This window comes from Amphiura filiformis, chromosome 1, assembly GCF_039555335.1.
Source record: "Amphiura filiformis chromosome 1, Afil_fr2py, whole genome shotgun sequence".
Taxonomy (NCBI): domain Eukaryota; kingdom Metazoa; phylum Echinodermata; class Ophiuroidea; order Amphilepidida; family Amphiuridae; genus Amphiura; species Amphiura filiformis.
This window is the reverse complement of record NC_092628.1, coordinates 10,264,028-10,277,646: the sequence shown is the minus strand read 5'-3', so window position 1 is coordinate 10,277,646 and position 13,619 is coordinate 10,264,028. Positions and strand designations below refer to the sequence as shown.

The following is a 13,619-nucleotide window of genomic DNA, read 5'->3' as shown; positions in this document are numbered from 1 at the left end:
AAAATGTTTTAAACTATATGTTGAACAACCCGATCTCAGCAAAATAGTTTTGTTGAATTAAAAAAATATTAATCCTGTTTTGCTCAATAATACACAGCTCAATCAGGGGCTAACTGACCATCATCTTACCTAACTGGTAAAAAAAGAGTCAAATTTTAATATTTGGCAAACTTTTGGAAATATAAGGCCCAAAACATGGCGTGTTTTTGTATGTTGTGACAATCAAGCTCTTTATAAATTAAAGACTTGAACAAAGTCTAACATCAGTTCATGAAATATAAACCATGATGCAGTCATGTCTACAGTAGAATTCAATTCGACCTTTGCAGGACTTAAACCCCATTAAAAGCTATTAAACCAAGATAACACTCATTGAAAACAGCTCAACTGATTAAATCATATCTTCTCTGGTTAAATACACACATCATATGTTTCTGCTTTTACACGTACAATGGAGCAATGCGCTGGGATTATCCTTTCAGTTGGGTGAACGATTATAAAGCGAGCGCTAGAGAACAATTGTGTGTGGGCTTTGTTTACGAAATGAGACAATACGTGCTTATTGTTAACCAGCGTTCTTGAAAATGAGAAACATGGTGGTTTGCAGACTTAACACGGTTTGGAAATAATTTCTTCATATTTTTTGGTGTTATCTGTCGTTTACATATCCTTCCTAAAACACCAAAGTGCGAATATTTCCAAACATCTAAATTAGCTAAAAATTTAGGACATGTTACAAAACTATATTGTCTAGAATTTTAGAAGAGTACTTTTAATATTGGCCGGTTATTTTTCACACAATGACGTTAACTAGGCATATCCCCATACTTTTTACGTAGGCTATTACGTAGGTTATTTTTCACACAGCGACGTTAACTAGGCAATGTACTATTACCTATAACATTAACTAAAACACCAAAGTGCGAATATTTCCAAACATCTAAATTAGCTAAAAATTTAGGACATGTTACAAAACTATATTTTCTAGAACTTTAGAAGAGTACTTTTAATATTGGCCGGTTATTTTTCACACAGCGACGTTAACTAGGCATATCCCCATACTTTTTACGTAGGCTATTTGTAGAGGACACGCGTCAATGGGAAAGAGCACTGTGTATTATGTATAGGAAAACGGACAGTAACTGCAGTATGCTTTGATGACTATGCATGTACATGTGTCCACAGATATTGGAACACCTGTGATGTGTCATAGCCACTGTGCAGCTGTGTGCAGTAATGCTTGCATAACACATCAAGCTACAATAGGCCTACCTGAATGCAACAAGCCATGGCAGCATTAGTATGTATTGACGATTTTGAGGCATATGCAAGGACACATTTGTCAAAATATGCCTTTGATTATTTTAGTTGTGGTGCACAAGAACAACAAACTCTTCAAGACAACAAAGATGCTTTCAAAAGGTTTGTATGATCACTTTATTTTGATAGATTTTGGCAAGTTTAATGCCGGGGTTTAATGTGGATGACTTGTAGTCAGACAACAAGCAACTGGAAGGGGTGTGATGCAATTTAGGTAGGTCGAAGGGGTGAGATTCCCGGGGGGTCACTCCCATTGTGGCCTGTACACCATCCGCGATAATCAACTTTTGAAAAGCACCCGAAACAAGGATTTAACCCTTGGCTAAAACGACACCCTAAACAGGGATTTCATTCCTAACAACATCAAATTTCATACCCTAAATTTCATTTCCGCGTATTTAGAAATTGCAATTTTGCTACCCTTTTTTTTTTTTTTTTCATGTTTTTGACACCCTAAACGCGATACGCGCGTATCGTGCCTACCCACGAAAAACGACCCTTTTTACGCGTTTTCATTATCGCGGATGGTGTACAGGCCACAATGGGAGTGACCCCCCCCCCCCCGGTGAGATTCTGGCAAGTCAAAAGGGTGGACCCATTCAGGGCCCAGGCCAGGGCTATGTTGGCACCTTTTATTTGTAAAACGGTCTATACCTTCTTACAAACACTAGGACCCACAACATGCTCATATATCAGGGTACATTTCTTTAACCCCAATACAGTAGTTGCACATTCATTGAATGACCTTTGAAAATTTGGGTACACAATTTCATACTCCGCAACTTGTTTAATTGAGGTTATTGAACTATGGCATTGGGATGAGCCCATAGTGTTACTGTTCGGGGGAACATGGAATGCAAACAAGTACATGTCCCCACGCCCAAAAATCCATAAAGCAACATAGAAAAATGTTCTTATGCAAATTTTCTGGAATTGGGAGTAATGACTATATCTAGCTTTCATTTTGTCAACATGCAGGTTGAGGCTATTGCCCAGGTTGATGAGAGATGTTTCTAACCGTGATCTGTCTACCACTATTTTAGGACAACGAATATCATTTCCTATTGCTATCTCACCGACTGCTAAACACTGCTTAGCACATCCTGATGGAGAGATTGCTACAGCTAAAGGTAAATAGATGTGACAAGACAAATCTTGTGATTATTTATTATGCAACCCACCCCCCCACCTCTGATAGCACTATGGATGAAGTAGAACTACCTCTGATAGCACTGTGGATTAAGTATAACTACCTCTGATAGCACTGTGGATGAAGTAGAACTACCTCTGATAGCACTATGGATGAAGAACTACCTCTGATAGCACTATGAAGTAGAATTATCACTATTATAGCACTACTTCTGATAGCACTATGGATGGATATTGAATTCCAACTACCCCTGATAGCACTGGATGAAGTATAGAACTACCACAGGTAGCAGTTGTAGAACTTAAATGTATACCTGGACTTTGAAGCATTGTGAGAAGCCTAGCGAAGGAAGAACCACCTGGATGCTTCCTATATAGAGGCCCTGCATTCTTTTATCGATTGGCTCCAAACAAAAGATTTGAACCGGTGTCCTTCACCGTAGTTATGGCGGAGTGCAGTCCATTCAATCAAATGTTGTCATCAACCTATTTGATCGTAGTGCAGGGTTATGTGTGTGAGACGAACTGTCACGGTAGATTGCAATCATGCTTTTGTTGAATGCATTTGAGTAGTCCGCCATATTTACGGGATGATACGGGATTCATTTTTACTTTTGTTGCTTCTACAGCGGCATCATCTATGCAAACTGGGATGGTCATAAGCCATCGGTCAACCAAACGTCTTGAAGATATAGCCGTCGCTTCACCCGAGGGTCTTAAATGGTTCCAATTAAATATTTACAAAGATAGAAGTCTGGTACAACACCTAATACAAAGGGCTGAAAAGGCTGGGTATAAGGGTATTGTTGTGACCATAGACAGCGTTGTGATTGGAAAGAAATATTCCATGATAAGGCACAAAAAAGGACTTCCACACCCATATAGGTAAGTAGGACCTGATACGGGGGGGACCCATTTTTCATATTCGGAATAGAGAACCTTTTCTGTTTTCGGAATAGAGAACCTTCGTAATAAAGAACCTTCTTAATTTTCGGAATAGTGAACCTTCGGAATAGCGAACCTTCGGAATAGCGAAGTTCTCCCCTGATACGTGTAAGTGTAATTCTATAGCCTAATATAGTTATTCCAACGCAGCACAGCTAAATATTTCAATAAATCTTAGTGCAGTACATGTAGCTCAATACATCTATACATCTCGATGTACTAACCCACAATTTAAAAAAGGGTATTTTCTGCTCATGTTATGGGTAAAAGAGAGACAGACGGTGTAAATTAACGTTATCATTAGGTATTTAGAAAATGAAAAATTTGGCAAAAATTAGCAAAACAGTATATTGACAAATGTGAAGCCCCATTCAAATACATGTATATAGTCAAGAGAAATAATACAGAGTCATGCAAAATATCATATTTTGTCTTTTGATAGCAACGTTTGCAGTATTTTTTGTGGGACTTGAAAGCATATCAGACACATCGAATTGCATTCTGAATACGAGGAATGTCCATCTGATTTATCAAATAATTTAGATGTATTTGAATGTGGCTCCACCTTAGTCAATACTGCAGTTTTGCTCATTTTTGTCAAATTTTTCATTATGATAATGTTAATTTACACTCTCTCTGGGATAACTGAACGACAAATATTACATCTCAATTAATTTCCAAATATTACATTTTGTTCTAATGTGCAAAATTTACCCATAACATGAGCAGAAAATACCCTTTTTTAAATTGTGGGTTATATAAATGTATTAGAGCTACATGTACTGAAAAATGATCAGTCAGTCGGATGATGCGTCTTGGATGAGATGCGATACTGTCGCTATCAAAAATAGTATGTCCAGATGAACAGATTTAATATCCATTTCATTATGTTTATCTACCTGGATGACTGAGAATATTCACAAATTTACTGAAAATGTGTTAAATTAACTGAGGAAACCTGTATATATCTAACGTTTCAAAGCACTATTATTTTTGACTAGATTTGAGAACTTAATGGAATATGGATTTACAAATGAAGAACTGCGGTCCGAGTCAAAGTCAGCGAGACTGAAAGATGAAACTTTGACTTGGCGCGATATCGACTGGATCAAGTCCGTCACCTCATTACCAATCATTCTCAAGGGCATATTGACAGGCAAGTGCATGGATTTGTTTTAACAGTGGTTATACGCTTCTTAAGTTAATTCACTCAAAGGAGTCGAGGATAAACGCTTTGTGAGAGGGATTTTGAAAATGACCCACAAACGCATTAAAGTGTGCTGAGGCTTGTGGATCAACGTCTTTTTAAAGATTAGAAGATTGCAAAACACCCAAGTACATAAACGAAGACCTAATTGTATCTAGCAATGCCAAATTAAAAATAAAGTTTGTCTCAAAGCTCCTGCATGCATTGGAAAATGTGTGGGTGCCAGAGTAACATTTGAATTGCCAAAAAATTATTATTATTTCTGGTTTTTTTTTTTCATTTTTCATCAATGAAAGCATTGAAGCTTATAACATTTCAACTTGTTTTATTGCCCTCAATATACCTCATTAAAAACCCAAATTACAAAAAAATCCACTTTTTGTGGCAATTTTGATATAAAATTGGATCGATTGAGCCCAAATTTATTGGTCGAGCTATGAGTTTTAAAATTTTAAAACTCATAGCGAGACCAATAAATATTGGGCGCAAAGCATCCAATTTTATCATTATTATGTTTTGGATCCAATATTTTCACACACTTGGACTCATCAAAACATAATAATGTCCAAAATTTGCCGATTTTTTGCCCCATCCCATTCACTTTGGCTCCCCACATACCCCTGAAAAAATATGGTGTAACCAAATTGCATTACGTGTGAATTTCACAATCTTTCCAAGATTTGAGACACATTTTTGGCTCTTGATACGAAGTAACAACTTTTTAAATTATTTAATTGTTTGACAATGAGCGCATGTTTCTATTTCAGCGGAAGATGCTCATAATGCTGTTTTACACAAGGCAGATGCCATTATTGTGTCTAATCATGGCGGTCGTTTACTTGATGGAGTCCTTGCTACGGTACGTGTATTACATGGTTTCCTATCTTGGGAGTCCAGCAGGAAGTTTGCTTTTTACCAAGTTTACATGATTTAACATTACAAACACCCCAAAATAGCATTATACATGTCATGTGAAAGAAAAATATCAATACATATTCTCCTTGGGAAACAAGGGAGAACAGTGCCAGTGCATTGATTGGTCACCCCATGTTAAATAAATAAATAAATAAATGCATTTTTAAAAAGAAGGTAAAATATTCAATCATCTATAAGGTGTCATGCCATAGTTTGAGGGGACCACAGTCTGAACCTCCTGCACACCATGTATTCTATATTTTGCACGGCTTTGTGATTTCAATTTGTTTAAACAGATTGATGCCTTGCCGGAAGTAGTCCAGGCAGTCCGTGGATCAGATATTGAAGTCTACCTTGATGGAGGAATCAGGAAGGGCACCGATGTCTTGAAAGCTCTCGCTCTAGGCGCCAAAGCGGTATTTGTTGGCAGACCTGTGCTGTGGGGTCTGGCAACCGATGTGAGTAGGGCCTACAATAATATTTATTATATCACTCGTACATAAATTCTAGACAGTTCATTGGTTAATAGCCATTTATCATTTTTACCATCAGCCTCTCCGTGTGATAGTTTTTACCATCATAGTGCTGCGCCGTAGTGCGCCTGCGCCAAGCCATTAGTTATGGGGTGGATACCAAAATGTTAAGTATGTCACGGCAAAACACGGTGTTATGTTAATGAAAAAATGTATTCCCTATCTTAAATAGTATTTTTGAGCAACATAATTTATATATATGAGTGATATAAAACAAATATTAACTGTCTTAAATTCTTGTAATGGTCCAAATATAATCACCCGGTGAAAGATGTATTGTTCCATTCCACTCGCCGTTCCGGCTCGTGGAATGGAACAATCCATCTTTCACGTCGTGATTATATTTCGACCATCACACTCATAGACAGTTAATATTTGTATATAATCATTTGCAGATTTAATCGTGAATCTTGATGATTTTAGGCATGATTAAGGTGAGGAAGGCCATTGGCTGTTAGAGAGCAGGGAGAGGAAAGGTGTAAATCAAGTTTAGGATTGAAAAATTCAATTAATTGCGTGGAACTAACCATGTGCATAATGTTATTATTTTTTACTAGGGGGAAGCTGGAGTGAAGAAAGTTCTTCAAATACTTCGAGACGAATTTGATATTGCTATGGCACTCTCAGGTAAGAACACCGTGGAATATTTGTCTTTAATCATGTTAATTTCTATCCAAGATTATTACCTAATGTTTGAACAAATTATGGACAAAAATAACATAATACTAAAAACACCATAGCCAATACCAAATATAGGCTGGCGTAATACCCCTCTAATTAACTGATTAAATTTTGGACGTTAACAGTCGAGTGCATACGTATATTTGTTTCAATGTCAACTGCCTGTTATTACATTGATTTAGGAGGTAAAGTGATTACTAGTATTTGAAAATAATGACATAACAGTAATAACACAAAAATTAGAAACCATTTTAAATCCCATAAAGCACATCCCAGAAGGGGTGGTGACGAACATGCAGTGTTGCTGTATGTCGCAATTTTGGCGCAGTGAAAATGAGATTGTACATTCTTGCAAAAATTGGGATATTTTTGATGCAAAAATTTGGATATTTTTGATGCAAAAATTGGGATATTTTCGACAGAATGGGTTTGAGAAACAATTATTTCATGTTACTTGACTGAACGTAATAAGTTATTTTGAGGTCCTAATTTGTGGTCATATGTACATCTGACATCAGCGTCACTTGATTATTTGCATGTTCATAATTATTATAGTCCTTTTAGAACTCATTTTTACTCCTTTTAAAATTATATCTTGATATATGTATACGATATTGTAGCCATATATAATAAAGACGCAAAATTGCATTTAGATTTTTTTCAAAAATAGTGAAGTATCAAACACGATTTGAATAATACGTAATATTATTGTTTGTATAAGTTTGTTTATCGTCTTTATATATCTAGAGTAAAAAGTCCTCCTGTTTAAAGATTTCTGAGGACATTGGAAAGACATATAACTCTAATAATCGCATTATATGTTTTCAGAAATAGTATTAAACACGAACTGAATAATACGTAATGTCATTGCTTATATAAGTTTGTTCGTTTTAACTTATTCTTTATACAGGTTGTAAGACATTGAAGGAAATAACACCAGATTTGGTAGAAAGAAGACCGGTTATTTCTTCGAACTTATAACTTTCAATTTTCTTTAACTCTTTTTGAATCAGCAATTATTATATGCTAGAAACATAAAAGCCTGAAATATTATACTGTAGTAAACGATTTCAGTACATGGTGAATCACTTATAGGCTTCCTAAGCCAGCGGGCAAGTCATACCAAGTGGAACCATTTTATTGATTTATCTTTCAAGGTGATTTTTTCGATGTGAAATTATAATCATTGGTATAGACTAATAATGGCTTAGGCCTGACGGCTCAGGAAGCCTGATCACTATCCATGCTTCCAGAAACCGGTCCTAAATGTCCACACATTGTCCAGGTTTGTTTGGTTCTTGGTTTCTCTATTGTAGTTTTGATTGATAACTGGTGTAAAAGAAATTTTAAAAAGGGAGAGCGTACATAGAAATTCAAAGAACAGACCTATCACCACTTTATCCAATGTTATCAGAAGTCAATCATTCCCTGAAATGAAAAGGCGCTTTGCCTTAAACCACGTAAACTTGCACAAAAGTACTGGAGAAAGACACTTAGATTGAAAAAAAAAAGACACAAATAAGATTGAAAAAAAAAAGACACAAATAAATGAAAATAAAATAAAACAACATTAATGCATGATATCGAGGTAGATCTTCATCAACCGTGCTATCAGGTAATTCTACTTCACCACAGTGCTATCAGAGGTAATTCTTCTTCATCAACAGTGCTATCATAGATAGTTCTACTTCATCAATATTGCTATCAGAGGTAGTTCTTTTTCATCAACAGTGCTATCAGAGGTAGTTCTACTTCATCAACAGTGCTATCAGAGATAATCTACTTCATCAATATTGCTATCAGTGGTAGTTCTTTGTCATCAACAGTGCTATCAGAGATAGTTCTACTTCATCAACAGTGCATCAGAGATAGTTCTACTTCATCAACAGTGCTATCAGAGATAGTTCTACTTCATCAACAGTGCCGTGAGAGGTACTTCTACTTCATCCACAGTGCTATCAGAGGTAATTCTACTTCATCAACAGCTAGTGATATTAGAGGTAGTTCTACTTCATCAACAGTGCTATCAGAGGTAGTTCTACTTCATCAACAGTGCTATCAGAGGTAGGTTTACTTCATCCACAGTGCTATCAGAGGTAATTCTACTTTAACTGCAGTGCTATCAGACGTAGTTCTACTTCATCAACAGTGCTATCAGAGATAGTTCTACTTCATCAACAGTGCTATCAGTGGTAGTTCTTTTTCATCAACAGTGTTATCAGAGGTAGTTCTACTTCATCAACAGTGCTATCAGAGGTAATTCTACTTCATCAACAGTGATATTAGAGGTAGTTCTACTTCATCAACAGTGCTATCAGAGGTAGTTCTACTTCATCAACAGTGCTATCAGAGGTAGGTTTACTTCATCCACAGTGCTATCAGAGGTAATTCTACTTTATCTGCAGTGCTATCAGACGTAGTTCTACTTCATCAACAGTGCAGAGATATAATGATGTATATTCATACGTAGCAATAACATCCGCTGAAGACGCCGGTTGACCCGGTGAAAGCGCCCGGTGAGTGTACCAAATTTGAGTAGCGTAGAAGTATAAATTTGAGTGCAGAGATAGTTCTACTTCACCAACAGTGCATAAGAGATAGTTCTACTTCATCAACAGTACATCAGAGATAGTTCTATTTCATCCACAGTGTTATCAGAGATAGTTCTACTTTATCAACAGTGCCATGAGAGGTAGTTCTACTTCATCCACAGTGCTATCAGAGGTAGTTCTACTTCATCAACAGTGCTATCAGAGATAGTTCTACTTCATCAACAGTGCTATCAGAGATAGTTCTACTTCATCAACATTGCTATCAGTGGTACATGTAGTTCTTTTTCATCAACAGTGCTATCAGAGGTAGTTCTACTTCATCAACAGTGCTATCAGAGGTAGGTTTACTTCATCCACAGTGCTATCAGAGGTAATTCTACTTTATCTGCAGTGCTATCAGACGTAGTTCTACTTCATCAACAGTGCTATCGGAGATAGTTCCACTTCATCAACAGTGCATCAGAGATAGTTCTACTTCATCCACAGTGCTATCAGAAGTAGTTCTACTTCATCAACATTGCTATCAGTGGTAGTTCTTTTTCATCAACAGTGCTATCAGAGGTAGTTCTACTTCATCCACAGTGCTATCAGAGGTAGTTCTACTTCATCAACAGTGCTATCAGAGATAGTTCTACTTCATCAACATTGCTATCAGTGGTAGTTCTTTTCATCAACAGTGCTATCAGAGGTAGTTCTACTTCATCTACAGTTCTATCAGAGATAGTTCTACTTCATCCAGTGTTATCAGAGATAGTTCTACTTCATCCCATGAGAGGTAGTTCTACTTCATCAACAGTGCATCAGAGATAGTTCTACTTCATCCACAGTGTTATCAGAGATATTTCTACTTTATCAACAGTGCCATGAGAGGTAGTTCTACTTCATCCACAGTGCTATCAGAGGTAGTTCTACTTCATCAACAGTGCTATCAGAGATAGTTCTACTTCATCAACATTGCTATCAGTGGTAGTTCTTTTTCATCAACAGTGCTATCGGAGATAGTTCCACTTCACCAACAGTGCATCAGAGATAGTTCTACTTCATCAACAGTGCATCAGAGATAGTTCTACTTCATCCACAGTGTTATCAGAGATAGTTCTACTTTATCAACAGTGCCATGAGAGGTAGTTCTACTTCATCCACAGTGCTATCAGAGGTAGTTCTACTTCATCAACAGTGCTATCAGAGATAGTTCTACTTCATCAACATTGCTATCAGTGGTAGTTCTTTTTCATCAACAGTGCTATCAGAGGTAGTTCTACTTCATCTACAGTGCTATCAGAGATAGTTCTACTTCATCCAGTGTTATCAGAGATAGTTCTACTTCATCCCATGCGAGGTAGTTCTACTTCATCCACAGTACTATCAGAGGTAATTCTACTTCATCAACAGTGATATTAGAGGTAGTTTTACTTCATCAACAGTGCTATCAGAGGTAGTTCTACTTCATCCACAGTGCTATCAGAGGTAATTCTACTTCATCAACAGTGATATTAGAGGTAGTTCTACTTCATCAACAGTGCTATCAGAGGTAGTTCTACTTCATCAACAGTGCTATCAGAGGTAGGTTTACTTCATCCACAGTGCTATCAGAGGTAATTCTACTTTAACTGCAGTGCTATCAGACGTAGTTCTACTTCATCAACAGTGCTATCAGAGATAGTTCTACTTCATCAACAGTGCTATCAGTGGTAGTTCTTTTCATCAACAGTGTTATCAGAGGTAGTTCTACTTCATCAACAGTGCTATCAGAGGTAATTCTACTTCATCAACAGTGATATTAGAGGTAGTTCTACTTCATCAACAGTGCTATCAGAGGTAGTTCTACTTCATCAACAGTGCTATCAGAGGTAGGTTTACTTCATCCACAGTGCTATCAGAGGTAATTCTACTTTATCTGCAGTGCTATCAGACGTAGTTCTACTTCATCAACAGTGCAGAGATATAATGATGTATATTCATACGTAGCAATAACATCCGCTGAAGACGCCGGTTGACCCGGTGAAAGCGCTCCGGTGAGTGTACCAAATTTGAGTAGCGTAGAAGTATAAATTTGAGTGCAGAGATAGTTCTACTTCACCAACAGTGCATAAGAGATAGTTCTACTTCATCAACAGTACATCAGAGATAGTTCTATTTCATCCACAGTGTTATCAGAGATAGTTCTACTTTATCAACAGTGCCATGAGAGGTAGTTCTACTTCATCCACAGTGCTATCAGAGGTAGTTCTACTTCATCAACAGTGCTATCAGAGATAGTTCTACTTCATCAACAGTGCTATCAGAGATAGTTCTACTTCATCAACATTGCTATCAGTGGTACATGTAGTTCTTTTTCATCAACAGTGCTATCAGAGGTAGTTCTACTTCATCAACAGTGCTATCAGAGGTAGGTTTACTTCATCCACAGTGCTATCAGAGGTAATTCTACTTTATCTGCAGTGCTATCAGACGTAGTTCTACTTCATCAACAGTGCTATCGGAGATAGTTCCACTTCATCAACAGTGCATCAGAGATAGTTCTACTTCATCCACAGTGCTATCAGAAGTAGTTCTACTTCATCAACATTGCTATCAGTGGTAGTTCTTTTTCATCAACAGTGCTATCAGAGGTAGTTCTACTTCATCCACAGTGCTATCAGAGGTAGTTCTACTTCATCAACAGTGCTATCAGAGATAGTTCTACTTCATCAACATTGCTATCAGTGGTAGTTCTTTTTCATCAACAGTGCTATCAGAGGTAGTTCTACTTCATCTACAGTTCTATCAGAGATAGTTCTACTTCATCCAGTGTTATCAGAGATAGTTCTACTTCATCCCATGAGAGGTAGTTCTACTTCATCAACAGTGCATCAGAGATAGTTCTACTTCATCCACAGTGTTATCAGAGATAGTTCTACTTTATCAACAGTGCCATGAGAGGTAGTTCTACTTCATCCACAGTGCTATCAGAGGTAGTTCTACTTCATCAACAGTGCTATCAGAGATAGTTCTACTTCATCAACATTGCTATCAGTGGTAGTTCTTTTTCATCAACAGTGCTATCGGAGATAGTTCCACTTCACCAACAGTGCATCAGAGATAGTTCTACTTCATCAACAGTGCATCAGAGATAGTTCTACTTCATCCACAGTGTTATCAGAGATAGTTCTACTTTATCAACAGTGCCATGAGAGGTAGTTCTACTTCATCCACAGTGCTATCAGAGGTAGTTCTACTTCATCAACAGTGCTATCAGAGATAGTTCTACTTCATCAACATTGCTATCAGTGGTAGTTCTTTTTCATCAACAGTGCTATCAGAGGTAGTTCTACTTCATCCAGTGTTATCAGAGATAGTTCTACTTCATCCCATGCGAGGTAGTTCTACTTCATCCACAGTACTATCAGAGGTAATTCTACTTCATCAACAGTGATATTAGAGGTAGTTTTACTTCATCAACAGTGCTATCAGAGGTAGTTCTACTTCATCAACAGTGCTATCAGAGGTAGTTCTACTTCTTCCACAGTGTTATCAGAGGTAGTTCAACTTCATCCACAGTATTGTTATTTCACTCCAGAACATTGATTTCAATTCTATTCCAATTCAATTCTTTCTACACCGGGAGTCTTGCTATTCAATTCCAATTCAATCCACCTTGCTTTAGAATTAATTCAATTCGATTTCAATTCAATTTTTCAATTTCAAAATCATTTCAATTCAATTCCAATCCAATGCAGTGAAATTAACAGCTAATCAATTTCAATTCAATTCTGAGCATTCATTTCAATTCCAATTCAATTCCAATACAGTTGCAGTTTGTGTTAATTGACCAATGGCACACTGCAAAAACTGTGTCTAGAGATTGAACACTTTATGTCCTTGATTTAGAAACCCATGGCATCAAATTACTAAACATGTTTAGCATTTAGACATGTTTACAAATCGAGGACAAGATGGTGTCTAGAATGGTGTTTAATATTTATACACTGTTTTTGCAGTGCATGTTTTAATTTTTACTACCAATTTAATCAGTGGCATAGATTTCTTTTTTACATTGAGGGGATGGGGGTTGGAAAAAAGTCTTGGAAGTATAGTGAGCACCTTTTGGCGACATAATAGGTTTATGTTACAAATGCGCGCGAAAACTGTTGAAGCTATTTTGAAGCGTAACTGATGAAATATGGTGCAAAAGTGGAATAAACGCACGCTTTGGGGGCTAAAATGGGCAAATATGAGGTTAATTTGATCAGAAACCTATATTCAGGTGCTAGGCTTCAACATTGGGGGGTGATTCTATGGACCACCCCCTGGCAAAATATTTGGGGTTTTTTTTTT

At 37.0% G+C, this 13,619-nt stretch overlaps 1 protein-coding gene across 1 annotated transcript; it reads left to right on the top strand.

Annotated features, from left to right (window-relative positions):
- The first annotated feature begins 285 nt into the window (after positions 1-285).
- On the top strand, positions 286-8,171 carry LOC140150656 (2-Hydroxyacid oxidase 1-like). The gene is made up of 9 exons (XM_072172764.1): positions 286-785; positions 852-1,422; positions 2,299-2,450; positions 3,099-3,354; positions 4,416-4,570; positions 5,389-5,480; positions 5,833-5,994; positions 6,627-6,696; positions 7,661-8,171. Exons 2-9 carry the CDS (start codon positions 1,277-1,279, stop codon positions 7,729-7,731), a joined length of 1,104 nt encoding a protein of 367 aa, XP_072028865.1. The 5' UTR covers positions 286-785; positions 852-1,276; the 3' UTR covers positions 7,732-8,171.
- The last annotated feature ends 5,448 nt before the right edge of the window (positions 8,172-13,619 follow it).

Coding starts and splice junctions, on each gene's coding strand:
- LOC140150656 (XM_072172764.1), top strand. CDS start 1,277: ATGCAACAAGCCATGGCAGCATTAGTATGTATTGACGATTTTGAGGCA. Junction 4,571..5,388: donor TCTCAAGGGCATATTGACAG/GCAAGTGCATGG, acceptor TTTCTATTTCAG/CGGAAGATGCTCATAATGCT. Junction 5,995..6,626: donor TGTGGGGTCTGGCAACCGAT/GTGAGTAGGGCC, acceptor ATTTTTTACTAG/GGGGAAGCTGGAGTGAAGAA.